We start from the raw sequence: 26,513 nt of genomic DNA on the forward strand, positions 1-26,513 counted from the left end.
GCTTATTTTCCTCTGTATTTTCTCTGCTCAGAGTATTGCAGCTCTTTTTTCTTCTAGTTTCCAAAATTTCTGTAGTTATCCACTCATTATTTGCTCTAATTGTTGTACCAATGTTGTTCCTCCAGCATTTACCATAACCATTCTGCCCATTTTCCATGTATTTTCTTTAATTCTCTTTCTATTATGTTTCTGTAGTTTTGTATAATTTTTATCTTTCAATTTTGCTATCTTAATAGCATTGCTTAGGATCTTTAGTTTGCTATTTTTATATTTCAGCTTAATTTTTGCAGCTAGTAATTCATGATCAGCATCAAAATCTGCTTTCTTTAGCGTTCTTGCATTTTGGATTGAGGCTTTCTAGTTATTTTTGATCACAATGTAATCAATACAATTTTTAATCATACCATCTGGAGATGTCTATGTGTATTTGCATGATGGTCTATGGAAAAACATGGTGTTTAAGATGAATAGATTGTTATTCTTACAGAATTCTGGCATCTTTTGCCTTTTATGTTTCTTTTGTCCAGTCCAAATTTGCCCATCACATCTTTCATGTTTGGTATAAATCTCTCTACCTTGGCATTGAAATCTTCTATTACTGTTAGGATATCCTTTTTGTTTGTTTTGTCAATAAGGTCTAGTTGCTAGTAGAAAGTATCTAATAATTCATATGATTGATCTGGAGCATAAATTTAGATCATTTTGAAAAAAAATACTGTTTTCTTTTCCTTTTAATCTAATTGTTATAATTCTTGGACCACCATGTAATTCTAAGTTAAGAGGGAGTTCTGCAAGCAGTTAGTGATTAATATTGCAACTCCATCTCTGTGGGTATTATCTTCTCTTCTTGAGTAAAATAGGTTTCCATTCTTCAAATTTACCACACCTTCTCCTGGCCAATGTGTTTCAGCAATACCTATTATATTGCACTTAATCCTACAATCCTCCTTTCTCCATCAATTTGGTCTTTCCTGGTTTAAGAAGAGTCCTTGTATTCAATGTTAAGAGGTGGATTATTTTTTGAGCTGACTGCACAGCATATTCCTCGACTGTTTCCTATAATCTAAAAACAGTCACATTAGCTGCTCCAGGCACAGTAGCATTATCTTGGCTTAATAATGGTTCTCATAGGGGTTTTGGCAATTTTAATGCAACCAGTTTGCCACTCCTCTGCTGCATCTGCCTTCCCCCACCCACCATGCTCAGGTGGGTGGGGGAAGGCAAACAAGAAGAACAAAGTAAGATAGGAGAGGCTCACCCCTAGCCCTCAAATACTCTAATAGCATTGAAAGGGGGAAGGGTAAGAATTCTTTCTATTACTTGCTACAAAGTGAAACAACTCTTTTGGATTTACTTTGGTTGGCTTAGCAAATTTTCTCTCATAATATGATGCTTATGAGCAATACTTTGCATTGCTCAAGATCACGGTGATTACCTTTTCTTTCTATTCCCTCCAAAATGTTTAATTTTTTGCAGCCCCTGCTTTATATCACTACTCATCCATACAACCCTCACATGGTTTATGCAGTCTGATATGACTTCTCTTAAATATACCCTTCCTATGCACTGCTGATATTATTTTCTTGGAACTTCTTATGCTATGACACTGTTACAAGCTGTGTCCTAAGTTTTTCATGGTCATCTGCATTATAGTTCCACATAAACCCTTTCTTGACTGAGAATTTCACTTTTAGCAACCTCCCAGAACAAGACTGAATTGTCGCTTCCCCCAATTGGAGGCAGAGTGGCTACTGTGGTTATGGATACATCTGATGCTGTTACCAGATCTAACACTCCCAAAAACCCCTGGTCCTCTCAATTACATGCTGTTTCAGGTAATTATTCCTTAGTAACTGAATAAATTCAATTCCCATTTTGACATGTGCCCTTTCCTCCTTCCAATCTATATTCCCATAGTTGAAGTCCCCCATGATAACTGCTCACCCTCATTGGCAGATTAGCAATCAGGGTGATCATTGCTAATCTGCCAATGCATGGCATCCACATCTTTCTCTGGACTTCCCCATGGTTTATAGCAGCAATCAACAATATATTTTGCCCTATTTGCTTTGCCTTTATCTCACATCAAATAGCCTTATTTTTGTTGGTTGAAATTCTTCAGCTATCATTAATAATATTTCTCCTCCAGTCCTATTCCTTCTACCCTCTCTTATAAAATACAATATCCCTTACATTTTATCCCTTTAACTGCATCATTTTTTGTCAATCAACTTGCTAATGCTGATGATGTTTGACCAAGTTGAGTTGACCAATGCTAAAAACTCCTCCCTTTTATTTGATGCTTCTGGCATTCAGGTACATATATTTCAACATCCCTTTGGGTCCATAGTTGGCTTTGCATAATATCATTATAAGTGATTAGTGATAAAAACATATATGTTACTGAGGGAATTTTATAGGATAGATTCTGAAGAAATTTTTATTGTTTTTGAGGAAAGGCGAAGTCATTTCTAGAAATTGAGTAAAATGCAAGAACTCAATTTTCTTGTAAAATGCGAATATGAGTAGAATAGGTTGCTGCATTAGTTGCAAGTGCATTAAAGGGAGTTATGAATGATATTGCATGATTATTGGTTAGTGTAGTCCCCCCCCCCCCCCTGTGAGTGCTAATCATTCGTGAAGGTGCTTAGACATAATTTTTACTTAGGATATCTCATCTGATTTTCATTTCCATCATAGGCCTGCAGCCTGTTATGGCCAAGTAAACTTAGCTTTTATAAACCTGATTGTTGCTAGTTTATACAGTTAATCTAATCTCCATCGTCTGTTGTGGAGATGCCTGTGTTCTCTGGCTAGTTTGTTTTGCAAGAGAAAAAAAAAATCCTTCCACCTCTAATATGACTAACTAATGTACCTTCATTTGAAAAGTCCTTATAAATGTTTCTATCCCAGACAGGATTTGGAAAATACTTTCCAGCTTGAGGATAATGATAACCAGCAGGATTAACTATAAGATGTAGTATTTATGTTTATATTTTGGTTTAAACTCATTATTAGGTTTAATAATAATGAACATAGCACAGAAGGACAATAAAATATAAGTTTATTAGATCCTATATTTCATCTGTTACAGAGGCATCACCAGGGATACAATTTCAAAATTATAAAAGTACACACAAAAGAACACTGAAAACAATAAGCGGGGAAAAAAGGGTCTAAAACCTAAAGTCCTATGTGGGATTGCCCTCTATTGGTGCTGTTGGACAGGAGATCTACGAACTTAGTTTCCCAAATCTTATGAAGTTTGACACAAATATATTTATTATTAAGATTAAGCTGGTTACAAGCTTAATCTTAATAAATAGGTTTTTTTTTTTTAACCAAGATTTGAAAAACTATAATTCTTAGGCCTCCCACCCAACAATAGCTAAGACTATCCAGTAGCACCCAGAGATGGTCCCTCTCATAGGACTTGAGGCTTTCAGTCTAGTTTTTTCCACATTATTTTGAGTTTGTGTGTGTGCGCACTTTTACAATTTTCAAATTGTATCCTTGACAATTTCTGTGCGATAAAGATGAAATAGGATATAATATAATAAACTTGTATTTTATTGTTCCTCTGTGTTCATTCCATTAAACCTAATAATGAGAATAGCTATAACATTATTGACAAGTAGACAAATGCAACATATGCTGTTGATGGTTAGTATTTGTTTATGATGAAATGTTGTGATATGATATAGCAACAAAGCCACAAAATAATTGGTTACTTTGAAAACCTACTTGTTCCAAGTAACTAAACCTACAAGTTTCAAGTAACCAAAGTAATTGGTTACTTGAAACCTGCTTGTTCTTCAGTAATGTGCTTCCTATACTACTGCAAAGCTTTTGACTGTGTTCAACATGTGAAATTGTGTGGAGAAAGGGAAGTTAGGCAATGATGCTTACTTTATCCTCACATGCTATCATGCATTGAGCATTGAATGAGCTTAAGACAGGAATCAGGAAGATAGGTGGCAGGTGGGTCAGCAATCTGAGGTATGCTGATGATACAGTATTCCTTTGTGATGACAGGAAAAAGGATATCTGCTTTTGAGATGTGGTGTTACAGGAGACTGTTGAGGATCTTATATACTGAAAAGAAGACAAATGGATGGGTGCTAGAAAGGATTGGTAGAACTTTGACTCCTTAAGGGTATTGGCAGAAGATAGCTGAAATACTTTGGACACATTGATTGACTTCTCAAAATAGTAATAGAAGATAAAGCTCCAGAAAAAGAGAAAGAAGTAGACCCTCAGTGGGATGGATTGGGGGGGGGTCTGAAGTGATTGGTCTTTAAAGAATTGAAGCCTCCAGAAAAGCATACAACAGTACCAACTGCTGAGAACTTGCGTTGCACATCACTGAGGAGCAAGAGTGATCATACGGTATCTGATGTCCAATAAAAATGTGGATGGAAACACAAAGATAATCTTGAATGGCAAGTAATTTCAAGAAGAGTGATGTGGACAAACATCAAAATGGAGAAATTGGACATCGAGACTTATTTGTGCATAGGTCTACAAAAGAGTCGCGGAAAAAGAAGAGGAGGAATTCTTTGTCATTAGAGAGGGTAGCTGACATGAAGAAAGAGAAAAAGTTGATCCTTGTTGAAGAGTTGATAAACAACAGAGTAGATAATGAATACTGGACATATTGAAATGTTTGGGGGAAAATTTGGAGAAAAGACCACAGTTACTTATAAATAGTATCTGTTCAATTTCATGGACTAATCACCACTAATACCATCTTTCAACATAAAGATGTTAAAAAAAATCAGATGGAGACAAGACACAAGTAAGGTTGTCATTGTTGATAGCAGTACCTTCACACATATGGTTCAGGACACAAGACTGTACAAGAGATTTGCAATGGCAAGTGATCACCATTTTGTTTTAAGCAGGATAAAATTAATTTCATGTAGAAAAGAAAAAATAAGTAGAAAAGTTTTTAAAAAGGAACAATCAAGTAGCCTTTCCAAGGTAACTTAGATACAAAAATACTAATGTATTTTTGTAAGAAATTTAAAAAAAAAAAAATGAAAGTTTGAAAGAGCCTATGTAGCTCAGTGGATGTGGCGTTTGCATACCACGGCGCTTGGCCGCACGAAGGAAGACTTGGTTTCGAGTCTAGTCGGCGACTAGAGGAAATTTTTCTAAGCCTTTTTTCGACCGGTTCCCGAGTTAGTCGATCTCTGGCACGGGCAAGCGGGTTTTTCCTCCCGGAAACTCAAGAAAATCGACCATGGAACCCACATTATTTCAGACATTAAATATATTGTGTTAGGGTTAGGGACCACGAGATGGCGGCACATTTGAGCCATCTCTCTTCACTGTGTACCGCTTAATTAGTGATAGCCTTGGGCCATCTATCTCTGATTGGTACCAGTGGAGATTGAACTGCCCACTCAGTCTCCAAAAGTTAGATAGGGCTAAATGGCCTCGCCTACTCCCGTATACGGGAATAAAAAGGCGTTAGCTGATTTTTTTTTTTTTTTTGAAAGTTTGAAAACAAGAACCAAACCTTGGAAACTCACTAGCAGACTAAAGAAAACACTGATTGATTTGGCTAGAGAAACATAATGAAGCTGTCTGCAAGGGTAGAAAAATTAGAATTCCATGGATCAGATTTTTCCGAATAAGAGATGGCAAATATTATTATTATTATTATTCGTGACACCTCCAAGGAGTCCGAAGACTCATCGCGGGAGGACATCTACAACTGTCTCAACCACTACACCGAACCTCTACTATGAATCAACGCCATCTACCACCCACCTCCACCACTACCACAATTAGTATTTTTTGTCTGTAAATTGCATGTGTTCTGAAGAGCCAGTTTGTCTGTATGCAGGATGAAAAACCCAAGTTTCCGGGAGAAAAAAAACCCTACTACCTCCGTATGAGATTGGCTAACTCACCTTCGATTGAAATCGTCCAGATAAAGATTCCTCCCGTCGCGACGAGAATCGAACTTAGGCCTATTCCAATCCAAGGCGCAAATGTGTTGTTCTTCCAATATATCATAAAAACTGAAGATGTTTTAATATATCATAAAGATATTTAAAAGCATCATAAAAACTGAAGTCTGGAGTAATTACTTTGAAGAATTGGTAAATAAAACAAGCAGTGACAGAATAATGGTAAAAATATTCATGAGGAGTACATATTAATCTTTAAAGTATAAAAATCCATCAGAAGCTTGGAATTTGGAAAAGCAGCTTGAGTAGATGACATTCAGAAATGCTCATATATGGAAGTTATAGAATAAAACTTTTACAATTGTTCGGTATAATTCAGAAAGCTTGGTCAGCAGATTGAATTCTGCATGATTGGAGAAGATAATACTCATTTAAAAAGGGAAGTAAAATTGATTGAGAATTAGAGAGGAGTTTCTCTGTTAAGTGTTCCAGATAAGATTTATGTAAACATACTTGAGAAGAGGCTGAGAAAAATTGTGAAGAAAGACTTGAGAAGGGCATGCTAGGTTCAGACTAAATATTTGTACAGAACAGTACACTATATTTAAGTGGAATAAATATGGTGTAGTGTGTATTTAAAGAAAAAGACAGTAGAATAAGGAAAACTGGCAAGTAAATTTAATACATTTAAATGGAATAAGAAAGAAATTATCAAAATACTTAACTGGAAGTATACAATACATTATTTAAACTATTTTAACTTGTGGATCTGAGTTGGGTTAGAAATAAAACACTTGAGCAAAGATGGAGACTAGATATGAGTTCTGATTAAAATAAAATTACAGGAGTGAACCAATGGCAGAATCACATGAAAAATGAAGATATCAGGAAGGAAACTGACATTGCTAGCATTCAAGAATACATGAGCAGAGCTAATTCAGGTTTTAAGGTTTTATGGTATGACCATTAATCAGAATGGAAGAGAAAAGTTTAGCAAAACAGGTGTTTGGTGCAGGATGGCAGGAAAAGACTGAGGGAAACCAAGATTTAGATGGACTGGTGAAATTATAAGTGTCTTAGAAGACTGATATAACAATATTGGAGTTCTAACAGATAAGACTAATTGGGAGGAAAATTGTCAATATGATGTTAGTAATAATGCAGACTTTCATGGAGTATCCTGTATATCCCTTGAGGGTACATATCAAGAGTTTAATGATAATGGTATAAAATAATGATGAAATGAATATCTATTATTCTTCATTGATTATGATTTGCACATTAATCAAGAGTTTACTTATGAAAAATACCAAAGTTAGTTTTAAGCCTGAGCTACTGTGGTATTCTGGATTTCTATTGTTTCTCAGAGCAAGTTAGGGAGAGTGATGAGAAGTACTTCTAGATCACCATTGTAGTTCTTTGAATACTAATATTCTTTAGAAAGCTAATTAGAATTTTTGATACATTCCTGATTGCATTTTTTTTAAGTCCAAAGTAAAACATTTTTTTTTGTTTCTTTGTATTAAATAATAATGAATATCTATTCTCCTTTTTGTTGACATTTCATTATCCAGTTAAAGTCTTTTGAATCAGTACATTAGTTCTTTCTTTTATTTTTAACTTGCATCATGCAAATAGCAGAGAATATTAACAAATAAAATCAAATAAATGGCAATATTGCATTTTTCTCAGGTGACCTTCTTTCTTAAGAGGTCTAACTTTAACTTCTGAATATTGTCTACAATATGTCTAAATCAGTGCATTATTGATACTTTGTGTTATTTCAGTAGAGGTATACAGCTTTCTTTAGTGGGAAAGAATATTACAGGATAAATAGATAACAAAATAAGTAATTCTTGCTTGCATATATTTATTTGATTGTATCTTTTTGAGCATGTTAAATTTAAATTACTTTTTATCATATTGTTATTGATAAATATTATTTCTATTTAGGTGTAAGATTACGTCAGTTACGTGTACCTGTGAAACTAAAGACATATTTTGGTGCCAGCATGTTGTTGCCCTAGCCCTGTATCGCATCCGGAATGCAGACAGTGTCAGGCTTCGTGTACCCATTTCAGGTTAGATACAATTTTACTAAATATAATTATTTACTTATTCATTTCTGTATGTTATTTCCTCTGGGTGAGTAAGATTCATTGATATTTACTATGCTTTATCAGTTCCTTATATTTCACCTACCTGCCTTCCCCCTTAAAATTTATTTATTTGTCTGCTACTTGTATGCTAGAGAATTGCAGACAAAGATATATTTCAAGTGGACTAAGCAGGGCTTTCACTTTTATATTTTTACAAGATGGTATTATGTCTAAAATTTAAGCCCATTTTCCCATCAAATATCAGCTTACCTGAAATTCTGATTATAATACCAAATCCAACATTTTATTTTGTTGTACAGAACTATAGGCCAAAATATTTAGTCCAAATTTTAATTAGTGTGCAATGTTTGCAATCTAAGGACTAACTGGAGAATTGCAGACAAAGATATATTTCAAGTGGACTAAGCAGGGCTTTCACTTTTATATTTTTACAAGATGGTATTATGTCTAAAATTTAAGCCCATTTTCCCATCAAATATCAGCTTACCTGAAATTCTGATTATAATACCAAATCCAACATTTTATTTTGTTGTTTTCCAGACTAAATGTAATTTTTAATACACAAACTGTAATTAAAAAAAAAAACAGAGGAATGAGGAGAAAAATCAGCTTTAAGCAAGCATTGTCAAGAAGTTTTAATTTTAGTTTAAATTTGACAATTGGTAACAACCAAAATACATTTTTCACTATGCAAGTCATGTATGTGTTAGAGTTATGCTTGAATTCTGCTGATTTAATTGCTATTACAATGCTCATAATACTCCTTGAGGGTAATGTGCAATTTTTATGCTATCTTGCTTTTTATTTATTAAATAACATGTTTACTATTCTGAATGCCTCTGTAGTGTTATGCTGTGTTGCATGTACATTTCCTACATTTTGTTGGTTGTTGGGAATCCAGGCTGATTAATGGATATATACCATATTGAGTTTATAAAAAAAAAAAAATACAAATATCACCCATCATATCATTCTCAAATGGATTAATTAAAATCCTGATTTAAAAAAAAACAAAAAAAAAAGAAGAATTTTGTTACCTATCCATTTCTAATAAAGTATCCCTAACAAATCATCTCTCAAGTGTGTAATATGATTAATTAAGGGATTTTCATCTGCATGCTTAATTACAGATTTACTCTTTCTTTTATATCTTTCTTAAAAATACATAAAACAAACACGCCACTACATCTGATTGTTGAAGGAATCGGCAGCCCGAATTACTACTTAGCCAAAAAATTTGCAGCCACACTTAAGGAATTGGTAGGTCATTCCCCTTCCTACATAAAAAAATACACATTTCATAAGCAAAATTAAAAACATTACACTCAACGACCAAGATTTATTAGTCAGCTTTGACATAACTGTCCTTTTCACCAATGTCCCGATCAATGATACTATTGTGCTCCTACAGAACATATTTCCACACAACATCACGATCCTCTTTGCCCACGTACTCCACTCTGGATATTTCGTGTGTCAAAACAATTTTTACCTTCAAAAAGAAGGTACAGCCATGCCCCCCCCCCAGTAGTTAACTTTTATATGGAAGGCTTTGAGCAATGAGCTCTAGAGTCAGCATGCCTAAATCCCAAAATTTGGCTCAGATACGTTGATGATATTTTCGCCATTTGGCCCCATGGTTGCAAAACACTAAATACATTCCTTAGCCAATTGAATAAACAACACAAACGTATCCAATTCACCATTGAAATAAAAAAAACCAAACTCTCTTCCTTTCCTGGACACACTTGTCACACGTCTTCCCTCAGGCTGTCTGTCCTTCTCGGTCTACTGCAAACCCACACACACACGCAGGCCAGTACATACACAAAAATTCTTTCCACCACCCAACACAAAAATTAGGTGTCATAAGCACCCTTAAACACAGAGCTCAAACGATTTGTTCAAATTCCTCAGAGACACCACCAAAAACAAAAAAAAAGATTTCAAGAATGCCATTGCCATTCCTTATGTTAGAGGCATTTCAGGAAAAAATAGACAGAACACTACACAAATGCAACATCAAAACCACCTTTAAACCCCCGACAAAATTAAGACACCTACTCAGTTCTTCCAAAGACCCTCTTCCACACCTAGCCCACCCAGAGGTTTACAAAATACAATGCACATGTAACCTACCATGCATAGGGAAAACAGGGCAAACCATCCCAATTAGGAAGGAAGAACACAAACGACATATTAAATACCTCCATTTTTGAAAAAACAGCCTTTCAGACCAATCACTCCAGACATACCACAGAATTGATTGGAAAGGTACCAAGTCCCTACACCCTGTACCAAAACCTGGTTTGAGAGGAAATTTAAAGAAGCATGTGAAATGCTCCAACGCAATCCTAATGTGAACAAAAATGACGGTCTAACTTCCAAGAATGTGGATGACCCATTTGCAACCATTATAGCAACCAGAACAAGCCAAAGAAAAATCTCAATACAAGAAGACTTGGTGAAGTGTTTTTAACATTCAATAGCGACCTGAACTGTACAAGACTTAAAGAAAAGCTTAGTACGGGAGGACTTTAGCAGGTGTTTTTTTTTTCTTTTTCTTACCACTGGAGGTCAGGCTAAGTAAAAGATCAATTAACAGCATAGATTCAATTTACTTGTGTAGAGTGCAAGAGCATGTAGCTTGTTTTCATATACACGTGTATTTTTCTGATGATGACCTCAACAGGGGTCGAAACGTCAATTGTTTTATTAATAATAAGTAAAATAAGCATTTCAACATTTCAAGTTCGATGAGTTTTGTGTCCCTAAATTCATAAAAATGAAGACAGATTTAAATAGCATAAAATTTTGAATGATCAAGTCTAATTTGTTTATTTTTATTATGATTTTACTTAATAACATTTCAGCCAATCGTTTTTCCCAATCTGTGTGGAATAGTTCTATATGAGCATAATATTTTCCAAACAAATATATTTCTCATTGTTCTGAATGTGAGGAAATGTACCAACTCAACATGAAAAGTAAAAAAAAAAAAAAAAAATGCATTCATTATATATGTGCATGAGAGAAAGACAGACAGACATATTATGGCTAAGTTGGTATTGGATAATTGTATCCTATAATAATCTGAAATTAATACCATTTCCCCCGTTTTGCGCATATTTCAGTTCGATGAGTTTTGAAATTCATTTTTAGTTTGACTACAGAATTCAGTATCGTTATCATTTACTCATTCAAATGAGTAAATGTCATTATCATTTTCAATTCAATGTTTTTTTATGAGTTTAAAATAAAATTACTCTTCTTCGGGATCCATTAATTCTGCATCCTAGTGTATTTTGAAAGGCACTGCATATGCTGATTTGGTTTACTAAGTGGGTAACATATCTGCTCTCCAACCAACAAGCCACTGATGAATACCACCATGAACATGGATGTTAGTGATTGTCCGGTGGAAGATGAATTTCATTTCCCATTGTGGACCACTATCACTTACTGGAGGCCTGAAGTTAGATTAGATGCTTGAAAAAGTCCCATGATTACCATTGCCATGAATACCATTTCCCCTTTATGCCTAGGTATTAAGAAATGCACATTCAGTGAAAAGACATAAATGAAATGGCCTTGGAAAGAGTGACATATTTGATGCTAGCAGTGTAATGATACTCCTTGTTGCAGTCATCTGTCATTAATATCTTTAAGTTGAATAGAATTTAAGGCAGTGCACTAGAATTTATTTAAAATTAAACCATCATTTCTTTTGCAATTGAAAATATTTTGTAAGCTGTGACTCCCAGGAATAATCTTTATGATTTAAAACTTTAATTAATTAATAACTTTGCTTTTTATCGCTTTATCACATAGCGATGATAAAGCATGATTTCGGCATGCTTTGATCATTTCAGAGCATGCCGAAAAATCAACCTTTAGACTGGTCACAAGATATTTTTTTATTCATTTCCTCCTGACCATGGTAGTCAGACCCTCTGTTCATAATATTGGGTTCAACAATGACAGGGATGCAGTAAACCCCAAGGAAGAATAGAGACTCCTGACATTCTTTAATTTGACTTAGATGGGCTGGAACTTTGTCCAGTGGTTTGCAGAATGTTCCAGTTTTGTGAATTAGGTGATTATTTTATCTGTAGCGGCTTTTAATAATGTAATCTAGAGAGAGATTTGTGTGTGTGGGGGGGGGTGTAAAAACAGGTTTAAAAAGTAGGACCTTTTCTGCTTTTATTCAGGATTTCAGTTTGTTAAAAAAAACAATCTGTTGTTCTGGTGCTAGTTCTGATGACAAAATTTGCATCAGAGATTCTCATATGTTTGATTTATCATAAATCCATGTATTCTGACAGGTATCTTCATGCCATTTCATATTACTGCCCTGTCCAGAAATTGGAAATTTCAAAACTTTGGCTTCTCTGAAGGAGTGAATTCCATCATCAGGACCAGCACTGCACCTAGAACAAGAAATTCTCTTAGAAACTTTTGAACAAAATGGCTACAACACAAAATAAAGCTTCAGATTTCTGAATAAAAACAACCAAAAAAAAAAAGTCTCACTCCCTGAACCTGATTATATATACACATAATCTTTCTACCTATGGTAAAGAGACACTGCAGGTAAATTAGACTGTCTTCTAAAGCATAAAAAAAAAAAAAGAACAGTTTACAAATTACTGGAAAGTTTCAAACCTACCTAAGGTAAAGAGCATATGACTTGCTCTCTTTCTTGGGCCATCTCATCTAGGTCTTCATTGAATATGTGTATTATGAGTGTATATTCACTTAATTTTAATTGACAAAAGTATAAATATTAAGTTTTACTCTCATTTCCAAATTCGTTTTGTTGTTTGTTTTTCAGACAGCCTTCAAATAAACATACAAGATTTCTTTTTACAAAAATTACAAAAAATTAAATAAAATATATAATTTGCTTGCTTACTTAATGTTAGACATCTCTTAATTTGAAAATCTTCATAACCCTCAAAAGCTCTATTAAATATTGTGATAGTTCACTACAAATTTTGTGACTAGTTTCCTATCGTTAGTTTTCTTCCAAATTGGTCTCTTGTCTATCAGGTGTTTGATGTAAGCAGCTCTTACTTTCATTCTTCTGAAACACTCCTAACATATTCAGCCCACCTATATATATACATACATATATGCAATTAATTTTTTACCTTGTGGATACTGTATATTAGGATTAGGAGTTAAATAACCAAGCTTATAAAATTACTTGGTAACCCTAATACATACATATTTTATATATATATATATTATATATAACATCCAGTCTAATTGGCCAAGTGGTTGACATATCAACTCTTCAGCAAACAGGCTGTAGGTCTGAATTCTACTGTGATTGTGGAAGATACTTTATCTCTACTTTCGGTGAAAGATAAATTTCATTGCCTGGTGAGACCACTGCCCACTTACTGGAAGTTTAGAAGTAACTTGAAAATGTTCCATGGTTGGTCTCTAGAGCAGGATTCCTGGACTATGTAAAAAATAAATTAAAAATAATAGAAATAAACAATCCTTAGCCAACTCATTGGTACTGATGTATTATAAGTTTACAACCTTTTGTGGTTGGGGGAGACATTAAAAAATATGTTATGTTAGCTTTGCTTATATAACTACTACCCTTACCAGTTGTTTAGCAACAAACAACTGGATATTCCACCTCAAATCATCACCAATATCATTAATGTGTCAACAAAACAGAAGCAGACCAGGTACAGAGTCATGTCAATACACCAGTGGCCATCTGCATTCCTGATTCTTCTGCTACTCTTTGATGCCTTTCTAGGCTATCTTCATCTTATTCATAGCACAATAACTAAGATCAGTATGGTAGGAAGCCAGTTGAATAAAATTATGTGGATACTAAAACACCATGGCAGCAGTATAAAGACTGAGTTTAAATCAGTTTAACATGGTTCACGGACAATTCATCATGGGAAAATTCATCAAGTGGAAAATTTATTGCAGGGAAAATTCGTTACAGGAAAATTCATTACAGAAATATTTGCTAAAGGCATTATTCATTAGAAAATTGAAATGACAATGCATTGATACTGATATATGAAAAGTAAATGCAGTGTAAGATAAATTTCACAAAATATAGTTTTTTTTTATGTATTTATGTATTATTTGTTTAGATTTTAATTAGATTTTAATAATATTTTTATTCTTATAGAATGAAAGTAATATTTTATTGATCAGTGAGTTTCCTAATTTCTGTTTTGTCTTAAAAAGTTGTAAATATTTTTTATTACTTAAATACTACAGGTTCTGCTGATGGAATATTAATATTTACAAAACTGGAATAGGTATAAGAAAGGGCATCATATTCAAGAATATTTATTCTGCAAACTGTTCATTATATTTCTGCACACTTAGATCCATCCAGATGTGATATATATATTATTTGAACTAATTCAGAAGATGAGGTGTTTCAATTATTGAATATTCATGTATTTCGCAAATGACTCCACTATTCCTGAATAGGAAAGATATGTTGTATACTCTTGTTGTTTACAGAGCTAGTTTAAGATCATAGATGCACTTTTGAGTAATTATATTAAAGAAAAAGATTATTATTATTATTACGGGCGACTCCAGGGAGTCCTTAGACTCATCGAGGGAGGCCCTAAACATCATGTCCACACAACTATTCGGCATTCTCACAGTATCTATCATACCTTGCCTTGAACTCATTCATTGTCATAGCACCCACAACAGACTCTGGCAGCTTATTCCACTCATTTACCACTCTAAAAGTAAAGCACCCAGCTCTAACATCCTTGCTAACCACACCCTTGCCCAGCTTCCATAGATGTCCCCTATCCCATAGTTCTCCCACCACCAGTCCTGATCTCAAAAATATCCTCTGAATTAATCCTATAGAAACCCTTCATCAATTTGAATGTCTCAATCATATCTCCCCTATTCCTCCTATCAACCAGTTTCTGCAACCCACAAATCTTCAGCCTGTTCTCATAAGGTTCATTCCATAGACCTGCTATCATCTTGGTCACTCACCTCTGGATCATCTCCACCTCCTTCTCATCCAGAAGAAACCTAAGTGACCAAATCTGGGCACGGTAGTCGAGATGAAGTCTTATCAAGGCTCGGTACAGAGGAACAATAACTTGCTTGTCTCTGCTTGTCAAAGTATTTTTCAGCAACCAAGTGATTTGATGAGCTGATTTAGCCACTTTTGCAATGTGCCCCCAAAACTTCATCTCCCTATCCACCAACACTCCCAAGTCACTGGCCTCATCAATCTCCTGGAGTACAGTTCCACCAATGTGGTATACTGCTGCTAATCTTTTCACCCCAAAATGCATAACCTTACATTTTGTCACATTAAATTGACATCCATTCTCCTTAGCCCAGAACTCCAATCTATCCATATCATCCTGCAAGATTTTGATATCTTCTGCATTCACTATTGCCCTACCCAACTTTGCATCATCAGCGAACAAACGAACTGTTCCTCTTAGATCCTTCCCTATATCGTTAATGAACAATTAAACAGCAGTAGTCCAAGAACAGAACCCTGCGGCACACCACTAGTCACAGGCCGTCTTTTGAACTCTTCTCCTGAATAAACTACTCTTTGATATCTCTCCATCAACCACCCACTTATTCATCTCACCAACCCTATATTCATTCCCATATGTTGCAGTTTACTGAGGCATTGATCTACCCTTCACAAAGCCATGCTGACCCCCATACAGTATCTCATTTTCATCAATCCATTCCTGTATTTTTCCCTTGACTACTTTCTCCGGGACCTTGACAATGACTCCTGATATGCTGATCAGTCGGTAATTTACAATGCAACCATAGTCTTTGATCCTCCTTTATGCAGTTAAACTATTTTCCCCTCTTTCCACACCTTCCGGACTAAACCAGACCCAAGACTCAGATTAAACAACATGGTCAAGGGCACTGATAATTCCTTAGCCGCTTCATGCAAGACCCGTGCCGGTATTCCATCCAATCCCACAGATGTATTCACATTAAGGTTCTGTAATAGACTATTCGCCTCCACTTCATTCATCACAATTCCCGTATAAACGGATGGTTCCTTCATTCTTGCAATGTCACCACCTGGATGATATACTCATGCAAAGTGTTCACTCAGTAATTCCACTATATCGACTGATTCAATGACCTCCTTACCATCGTCATTCCTTAAAATCATTTTGCCGTTTACAGTTTTTTTCTTGCTTGCAGCATATTGAAAGAACTGTTTGGGATTCTCTTTGGCTTCTATAGCTAGTTTCCTTTCATAATCCGCTTTTGCTTTTTTTACCACACTCGTTACCCTGCACTTTATACTGTTTGTGTGCCTGCAGGCTATACTAGGTATACAATCAACCATAACCTCCTGTAAATGCTCCTTGACCACTTCCCATGCTCTATCGACATCCAGCCCTTGCAGTTTTACCTGCCATGGCACTGAACCAAGCAATCTCCTAAGCTTGTCATACTTCCCAGCACGGTAATTCCACATATACCCTGGCTTAATCGAAAATTCTACACCTTTAGCTACCTCCCAGGTCAAGTCACTCTCACCAATAGGTGGCAATATGGTCATATTCATTATGACCATATTGCCACCTATTGTCAAATTCTCAGATGCTATTACCAGGTCAAGCAAAATTATAAAATTATGTAAATCAGCATAATTTAAATTGCCATCTGTGTCTTCAATACTAGTCATTACCTTTTCCTCCAAAACTAGTACTTTATAACACTAAGAAATTTTATAACAGTAAGTCACCTTCTGAATTAGTTCAGATAAAAAAATATATCACGCCTGGATGGTTGTCTAAATGCACAGAACAGAAAAATAGTGAACGGTTAGAAGAATAAATATTCTTCAATATCGTGCCGTTTCTCATTAACTATTCTTAAATATTTTATTCTCTCTAATAACTATTCTAATTATTAATAGAGTGGTTAATAGGAATATATAAATAGTTAATTATGAATATTTTATTTATTTTGTGTGCAAACTACAGAAGATGTCAGATAATACATAAGCGATTAAAAACATATATTTAAAGAAATAGACAATAAAAGAATATGGATAAAAAGCATACATTAAGATATAAAAATACCACTTGCATAAAATATTACACAAAAACATAAAATGTTAAATTTCACTCATCTAATGATTAATATACTTTAAAGCTGTTTCAGGTACATACATTATTAATGTCTATTAGCAGCATTACAGAAGATGATCCATGGTTTGTGTTTCACCACATGAGCAGCTGTCATTGTCTGTGTAGCCCCATCTGGCCATATTCTGCTTTAATCTGCCCACTGAGAAAGTGTTTATTGCTGGGTCAACAATAAGTGCAAAGAGCGTTGCTCATGTACGCAATATTCTAATGGAAAAATGGAGAAATCTCTAATGATTTCGATAGAAGATTGCACCTCAAAAAAAAATTCCTATGGATGGAAATCTTATTAAACAAAAAACTCTCAAACTTTATAAACATTTATAGTGCAGACCAGGTGTTCAATGCGGATGAATCCGAGTTATATTGGAAAAAAGTCCAAAAACACACCTATATTTTGAAAAATGAAAGATCAACTGCTGGATCAAAGTTTCCAAAGATAGAATTACTATACTGTTTTGTAGTAATGCATGAGGTGATTACATGACAAAACCAGTGTTTACTAACCAATCCTCAAATCGTCGTGCTATGAAAGATTAAAATATGCACTCTTTTATTTTGCCTAAAACATTTATGCATTACGTGCAGTGAAGTTTAAGTACAATTTGTATTTTTATAATTTTATACTATGTATTTGTGTCATAGTTTATGTTTTCTTAACTTACATGAATTACCTGAATTAAATAAAAATATTTTTTTTGTTGGATATGTCATTGTTGTTTATATAATTTAAAAAAAAAATGATTTCGGAACATACCCCTACTTTTTTATGTGATCTGAGACTCGCATAACACGATTTATATAACATGGCATTTCTGCGGAACCTAACATCCTCATTATACGAGGGTTACCTGTACATAGTTTTAAATGGTCAGTAATTCATTATTCCGCTAATCAGACTTCAATCACACCTCTCATTCCCTGAATGATAACAAGAGCAAGCATGAATTTCAAGACCAGCATTCTTCCCCCCCCCCCCCCACACGCACACACCATTTTTTTAATGCTATGTCACAGTAAGAGTCAATAGGTAATCCACAAAATGATTGATAGTACTGTACCATAGCTCGAGAAGTAATTTTTTATTAAATAAAAAAATATCTTTTTTGTCCAGTCTGCAACTATTTGCCAGCTAGCAAAATCTACTCACCACACATGAGTAAGCAAGAATATTTGTCAACCCCACACACATCCATATGTTATTCTGCAGTTCTTTTATATTTATTATTTATATAAACATGTTCTTCAGATGTAGAAAATTACATAAGAACCTGTATGTAAAAAAACTGTACATAAAAAAAATCAGATGTTAACAAATATAGCATCAGAAGGCTTTCAGTCAACTAAAACTGCTGCTTTATGCATGTACCAATAGTTGTGCACCAGTACATGTTTCTCTCTCAACATATACGTTAAAATTTTTGAACTATCACTTTACAGAAATTATAATAATTAAAACAGCGATATATGTTTAAAATGCTTTGAATTCAAAATTGAAATCAACACAAACTAGACACAATGTTTACACTCAGTACCCATTTTATTAGGTATTCCCCCCCCCCCCAAACAATCATGAAATCAACTACATTATTAGGGAAAGCACCACCTATTCTGTTTCAGCAACATAAAGCAGGTAGGCAGTTACTGTATCATATCTTACTTGGGGGGGGGGGTAATGATTGTGATTAACTGTGCTTAGAGGATAGCAAGATAGTGCATCAACCAACAAATGTCCACCACATGCTATTTTCCTTATGAATTCATCATGTAGCTCAAAACAGCTTGCTGATGTGGTAGTCTCATGGAGAGTTGAAAGAATGTGGTAGTCTAATAGATAGCCCATACACACAAATTGATCAAATCATAGCATTACATCTATGATTTGATATGATTTGATACTGCAGTTCTATATCCAACCACACCAGATACATTATTGAATTTACTAATGTCAAGTTCTTTTCTGATATCATTTTTAAATGTTTCTGCTATTGATGCCATCTGTTTGCTTTCCTAATTTTCCTCAGAATTCTGTTATGTGCAGTCTTTGATCAGTCTCTCCAACCAACAGGTTGCAGGTTCAAATCAGGTATGGATGTTTGTGATTGACTCACCTTGTGTACTGCTATTATCTTTAATATGGCACAGTATGACTTTTACTGTCCTGGCACCATTAAAACTCTAATTCATCATCGTCTTCGACCAAACGTTGTTCTATCTTGTCCATTTTCCAGGTCCATATGTTACACCGTGTCTGGACAATTCATTGCGAGGAAAATTCATTGTGGATATTTGTGAAAAAAAAATTTTTTTTTTCCATATAAAAAATATTTTTAAAAAAATATTTATTTTAAAAATGTAAGAAATATTTTATATATTATTTAATATTTTGATTATATTTAGCTTTTTGAACATTTTTATTCGTTATAATGTTATTCATCACATATGTATGTGAAAAAAAAAAGAAATGTTTCCCATATAAGAAATATTTTAAAAAACAATTTTTTTAAAATTTAAGAAATATTAAAAAAAAATGTAAGACATATTTTAAAAAAAAATTTAAGAAATAGCCATCCTGATTGGCTGAGTGGATAGCATATCCGCTCTCCTGCCAAAAGGCTGCAGGTTCAAATCCCGCCATGGACATGGATGTTTGTGATTGTCTGTGGAAATACAAGTGGTGGTCGGTGGTAGATGGCATTGATGTAGATGCGGTCAGTTGGTGATTGAATGGTCAAGACGGTATAAGAGCAGGTGCCCTCCCTTGATGAGTACTTGGACTCCCTGGAGGTGTCAAATAATAATAATATTTCGATTATATTTAGCTTTCTGAAAATTTTTATTCCGTATAAAGTTATTCATATTCTTTCTTACTACAGTTTCTGTAGATGGAATATTAATTGTTACAGAACTGGGATAGGATGGTTAGGGAGAAAGAGCACCATATTTAAGAATAGTTAGGGAGAATAGTTATATCCAACTAATATTTATAGTTTTCTGTAAAAGAAGATCTTATTGCAAAAATGTGTAAAGAACAAATATGTGATATTTTATGTCTACAGGAGACACACAAAGGACCTCAAATTGTTGGAATGAAGTTCATTAAAGAAATACCACATGAAAAATATAGAAGTGCTATTTTCACTCAGGAGATTCAGGTTACAGGATGCCTAACCACAAGCCAAAATAACATAGAAATCATTGGAAAGGATCTGGATAATATCAGTGTTTTCTCAGGATACAAACCACCTAGCATAACCTTTGCTTTGAAATTTCTCAGTATTTGACACAAAGGAAACCTGTTGTTATTATAGGAGACTTTAATAGTCATAGCACACAATGGGGTTATAGTGAAACAAATCAGGATGGAGAGTTAGTCGAACAGTGGGCTGAAAGTAATCAAATGAGTCTTATACACGATCCTAAACAACATCATCATTTAACATGATGGCTGTTTAGTGGAAGATGGAAAAGAGGATATAACCCAGACCTTGGATTTGTTAGTAATAGAATAGATCTGTGTACTAAACTGGTACTTGCACCAATCCTAAGTTCACAACATACACCAATAATGCTGCAAGTTTTCCCACCAGTCCGACTTAAGGAGATCCCACTTAGAAGATGCTTTAATTTTAAAAAAGCTAACTGGGAACAATTCTCCAGAGAATTAGACATAAACTTGTCCAACATTTCACCCACACCAGAAAATTATGGAAAGTTCAAAGCTATTAGACGGTCGACTACCAGGCACATCCCAAGAGGTTGTAGAGCATGTTATATTCCAGGTTTTACAGAACACAAGTGGAAATACAGGGTGTTCGGGATAAATTTGACATATTTATAATTAATTATATTTTTCCGTAAGTTACATGTATTAACACACACTTCTCTTCATTTAAAAGTTTGGACCCTTCTTCATTCATATACAAGATGTCAGAAAGGATGGATAGCTGGAACCCACCTGAATCATGGAAGAGAATAACTTGTATCATGATGATTCGTGCCCGCCATCAAAATAAGGATATTACGACTGCTGCACAATGCTCCCTGAATACAGTAAAAACAATCAGGCATGAACTAGAGACTTGCAATGGTGACTACGAGGATGTAGCAAGAAGAAAGATCCCTAGCAGACGATCTGATTGCGTTCGTACAGCAGAATTCCTCGCAAATCTGCAGGAACAGGTGTTGAAGAACCCTGGCATTGGAATTCGGGCTTTGTTCGTGGAGTTGCTAACTGTAGTCAAGCCCTGGATAACAAGGGTAGCCAATGGTAGGCCGTATGTATGGCAGCAGGATTCGGCCCCTTGCCACACCTCTGGGAAAAGTCAAAAATGGTTGTCTGAAAATTTCTACGACTTCACCAGTCCAAATGTTTGGCCTCCAAACTCCCCAGACCTTAACCCCATGGATTATTTTGTATGGGGCGCAGTTGAAAAAGACACCAATCGCACTTCCAGTAATACAAAAGCCCAGTTAATGGATAAAATTAAAACAGTTTTTGCGGCCCTTCCCAGGGAGACTGTAGCATCAGCTTGTTCGAGGTTCCGAAGCAGAATTGAAGCTGTGATCGATGCTAATGGTGGTTATTTTGAGTAAATCTTGTTGATAGTATTGTAATTAACTCTGCCTGTAATGTTTTTTTGTCAATTCATTAAATTTAATAGATACAAAGAAGATTTTCTTTTTCCTTACGAAACTGTCAAATTTATCCCGAACACCCTGTATATGAAAGATATTGTTTCCTATAAGATAAAGATCCATTTTCATCAGAAACAATTGATGCAAGAGAGGAACTTACAGCAGCTCTGACTGAAAAAATAAGTCAACAATGGGCAGAAAAAATTAAAAGCTTGGATATGAAACAGAGTAACAGGAAAGCCTGGCTTTTACTCACAAAAATTATCTGCTGACCCCACAACAGCAGCAACCAAAGTTAATATAAATGCAAACCAAATTGCAACTCAGTTATCTCTGAATGGTAAACTGAGTACAAAAGTTAAAATACCTAAAAATTACATTAAAAAAGTTAGGGATTAAGAAAATAATCTCTTCAAAGAACCATTTACTAAAGAGGACCTAGAAAATGCCCTAAAAGTCTTAAAACCAAGAAAAGTTGCCGGTATTGATAATATCAGAAATGAGATACTAAGAAATCTGGAGAAAAGGCAAAATGTAAAGGAGTGGTTGTTAGAATTTTTCAACTTTTGTTGGAAATTTGCTAAAATACCTAGCATATGGAGACAAATGGAAGTAATACCTATCCTCAGCAGGTTAATCTTGAACATACTAAGCCCAGAAATAGAGAAAGTGCTGATAAAAGAACAGGCAGGATTTAGACCAGGAAGATCCGAAGACAAGTTATTAAACTTAACACAGCTTATTGAGGATGGCTTTGAAAGGGGGTTAGCAATAGGAGCTGTATTTATAGATATGACACACTAAATCTTAGAAAGCTTAGTCAAAATGTACAGCATGATAAACAGCTATCAGTTAGTGGAGGTATTCAGATCACTGCTATTCAGCAGGAGATTCTTTGTTGATTTTCAAGGAAAAAAGAGCAGATGGCATATCCAGAAAAATGGTCTACCTCAGAGAAGTATGCTCTCTCCCCTCCTCTTCAATATATATATGTATATATATATATATACACTAACGACCAATCCATAAACCCATACTCAAGAACCTTCTTATATGCAGATGACCGGGCAATAGTTTATCAAGCAAAATCCTTTGATAACATTGAGAAGCAGCTCACACAAGAACTAGAAACCCTTACAGTTTACTATAAGGAAAACCAACTGAAACCAAATCCCAGTAAAACTCAAATGTGCCTTTTCCATCTAAATAATAGGGAGGCAAGGAGAGAGTTGAATATAGAATGGAATGGCTTGAAATTGGTCAGTTATCGAAATCCAACTACGTTGGTGTCACACTAGATAGGACTTTAAATTATAAGCGACATGTAGAGAAGACAGCAGCTAAAATTCAAACACGTAATAATATCCTGCACCGATTAACATCATCTCGATTAGGTAATGTTCACTTATGTTCATTTTGTTTGATTGTTTGAATTGTTGATTCGTTTAAATTCAAAGTCCCTGCAAAAACTCCTGGTTTTTCTCCAGTTTTCAACCGATTCAAGATTTTGAATATTTTTCTTTGAGAGAAATTAATTTTGTTTTCAATGTTGGTTTTTCCCTTTCGTTGCAGTTTGTGACCATTACTATAAAAATCATTTTTTACACAAAAAAGCAAGCATTACATATTGTATGTAAATCACCAGAAAATAAGGTGCTCAGCTTGAGATGAACACGCTTATGATTTTTAATGCACTTTTCTGGCAGAAACGAGGACAATTTTCAAATAATAAATGTTTTATACTTTAAACAATTGAAGTACAATCGTGCTAAAGGATATTTCCCCTAATATAAAGTCGCTACTTATAATTACATGCGGGATACAGGCAGACACAAATTTAATGAAGATAAAATTTGATTTTTAAGTTGCGCGGTGAAAAACATATGAAAAGATAAAAAGTTACTAAAATTTGTAGACAATGTTTTTATCGGAACTGTGTCATATAAGTACCGCGTTCAACAAGGGTTACTACAATTTTAGACCACGTTGTATAAGTACCACGTTATACAAGGGTTACCTGTATTTAGAAATTTATGTACATTTAATCATACAAATACAACATTTATTTTACAAATGATATTCTATCTTTTTAATTTAGCTACTTGAATACAAATTCTGTTCTTCTTTATGAACTGGTCAATAACATCATCATAAAAAGTTGGTTGTAAGTTAATTTTCTGAAGAAACATGCACACTTGTAAAAGATGGCTGAAGCTCACTGGCTAAGCTACTTTGACTGTGTATGGTCCGTGTTTAAGCAACAGGGTGAGATGACATGGAGGGAGCAGAAATGGCTATGCGTGTGCATGAAATCACAGTGCTGAAGCAAGGACCTGAATGCTCACACAACCGAGCAAGCCAAGGTAGCTTTACTAGCATCGGCCTTCAATACACAACACAAAGCTCAATTATTGCCACACAAGCTTAAAACGTCTTCTGTCTACAAAAATAAAAGCCTAAATGGAATACTTATAAATGCATGCATTTATTAACAAATAAATATTACTCTTTCTCAATTAATGAGCTTGCATAGCAAGCATGGAGAATTTGCCACTGGTGTAGGGGTATCTTCATTAACTATTCCTACATCAGATCTTCAGATGAAATTATCTTACAAACACAAGTTTGGGTCACATTATTGTGAAAAATAATAATATACCAAAGTTAAAAAAAAAAAAGCATTAAGTATAAAACAGGAAGCAATAGAAAATTATTTATTTTCTATTGCTTTCTGTTTTGCACTTAATACTATTACAGGAAACCATGCTATCATAAGGAAACTCTATTCTTCTGAAGTCATCGGGGATTTTGTGGGAAATGAAATAATAAAAATATTGTTAAGAATATCATGAGCAATCATTTTTTATCTGTCAGTCACACTGAATAACTTGCTATCATCCAGGAGTTGAAGATTATTGTCATCATTTTGCATAGTTGCCAGTGATATTAATCTCGATTATAATTGCCTAAAATCTGAAAGTATTGTTCATAACTTTGCTTAACTTCATCTGTTGTTTTAAGTTGCATCTTTATGGCAGTGACAGAAGCAATGATGCCCCCTGTTTAGAAAGACCTGATTTCAAATCATGCCTGCAACAAGAGAAACATTTATAAGGATTTTTTTAACTGAAAGGGAATTAGCTGGCACAACACCAGCTATGAAAGATACCATAATAACTAATAGCAATGCCATGGTTTAAAAAATCTTCCGCAAAAACCTAACAAAAGACTTTACAATAGCTCATCTCAACTACCTTAATGTCATTCTGCCTGATTCCTATGTAAGAGATACATCCATCATGGGTATGTCTGTCAATTCTGACATTTCATGCCAAAGATTCTAGTTGCAAACTAGCGGACCTTTGTCTTTCTTTGACCAGCTCCTGAGATAGTTGATATCTGGAATGGACAAGCTAGTTTTTTCTCCCAGAAACTTGGGTTTCTTATTCCATAAACTAAAAAAAAAAAAAAAAAATTGACCATAGAAGTATACTATTTCAGATAATAACATATCATGTTAGGGACCAGAGATAGTGACACTTGTCAGTCATCTCTTTATTGAATGCCACTTATAATTAGAGATAGTCTCGGGCCGGCTATCTCTGATTAGCTCCAGTGGAGATTGAACTGCACACTCACCCTATCTAACTTTTGTAGACTGAGTGTGCAGTTCAATCTCCATGCCTCGCCTATTCTCTATAAGGGAATAAAAGGCATTAGCTGATTTTATTATTATTATTGCATGGGCTCCTCCATGGAGTTCTAAGACTTATCATGGGAGACCCAAACTACCAACACAATATCTATCATACCTCTTCTTAAAACCATTCACAGATAAATATCCCACTGACTCAGAGAATCCATTCCATTCATTCACCACTCTCCAAGTGAAAAATCTTGCCCTCACACTCCCTTTCTAACCACACTCTTACCCAACTTCCAGGGATGACCTCTTGTTCAGCCCCCCCCCCCCCCCTTCAAGCCAAGTGCTGAACTACTTCCTTTATATTACTCCTATAAAATCCTTTAACTAACTTAAATGTTTCTATCATATCCTCCCTTTTTTGCTTATCAACCAACTTTTGTAACCCACAGACCACTCCCGTCTTGGTCACTCACTTCTGGATCCTCTCCTCCACTTTCTCATCCCAGGGAAACCAGGTGACCATATCTCAGCACAGTAATCCAGATCTAGTTGTATCAAGGTTTTATAAAGAAGAATGACAACTCCCTTATCTCCGCTTGTTAGTATGTTCTTCAATAACCAAGTAATCATGTGAGCTACACTGGCTACTTTAGCAATATGCCCTCTAAACTTCAACTCTATATCTACTTCTCTAAATCCCTGGTTTCATGAATTTCCTGAAATACATTTCCCTCAATGTGGTACACTGCTTGTAATGTTTGTATCCCAAATTCCATAACTACACTTTTTGACATTAAATCAACATCCATTATGTTTTGCCCATACTGTCAGCCTATTTAGATCATCCTGCAAGCTCACTACATCATCTTGATTAACTATTACCCTACCCAACTTTGCCTCAACAGCAAACAACTGAATATCTCCCTTCAAATTATTTCTTATATCATTTATGTACAAATTAAACCACAGTGGTCCAAGCAAAGAGACCTGTGGTACACCACTAGTCACCTGC

The 26,513-nt window shown here is 34.8% G+C and overlaps 1 protein-coding gene across 1 annotated transcript in view; it reads left to right on the top strand.

The window, feature by feature from the left end:
- Nucleotides 1-26,513, top strand: part of LOC150092321 (zinc finger SWIM domain-containing protein 5-like) — a 320,532-nt gene that overhangs the window by 190,462 nt on the left and 103,557 nt on the right. The window contains exon 3 of the mRNA XM_090414845.1: nt 7,875-8,002. Coding sequence (XP_090270971.1) covers nt 7,875-8,002 — 128 coding nt within the window. The remainder of the gene's footprint in view (nt 1-7,874; nt 8,003-26,513) is intronic.

This window comes from Typopeltis vanoorti, chromosome 26 (genome assembly GCF_054136105.1).
Source record: "Typopeltis vanoorti isolate ZY-2024b chromosome 26, IOZ_Tvanoo_1.0, whole genome shotgun sequence".
NCBI lineage: Eukaryota > Metazoa > Arthropoda > Arachnida > Uropygi > Thelyphonidae > Typopeltis > Typopeltis vanoorti.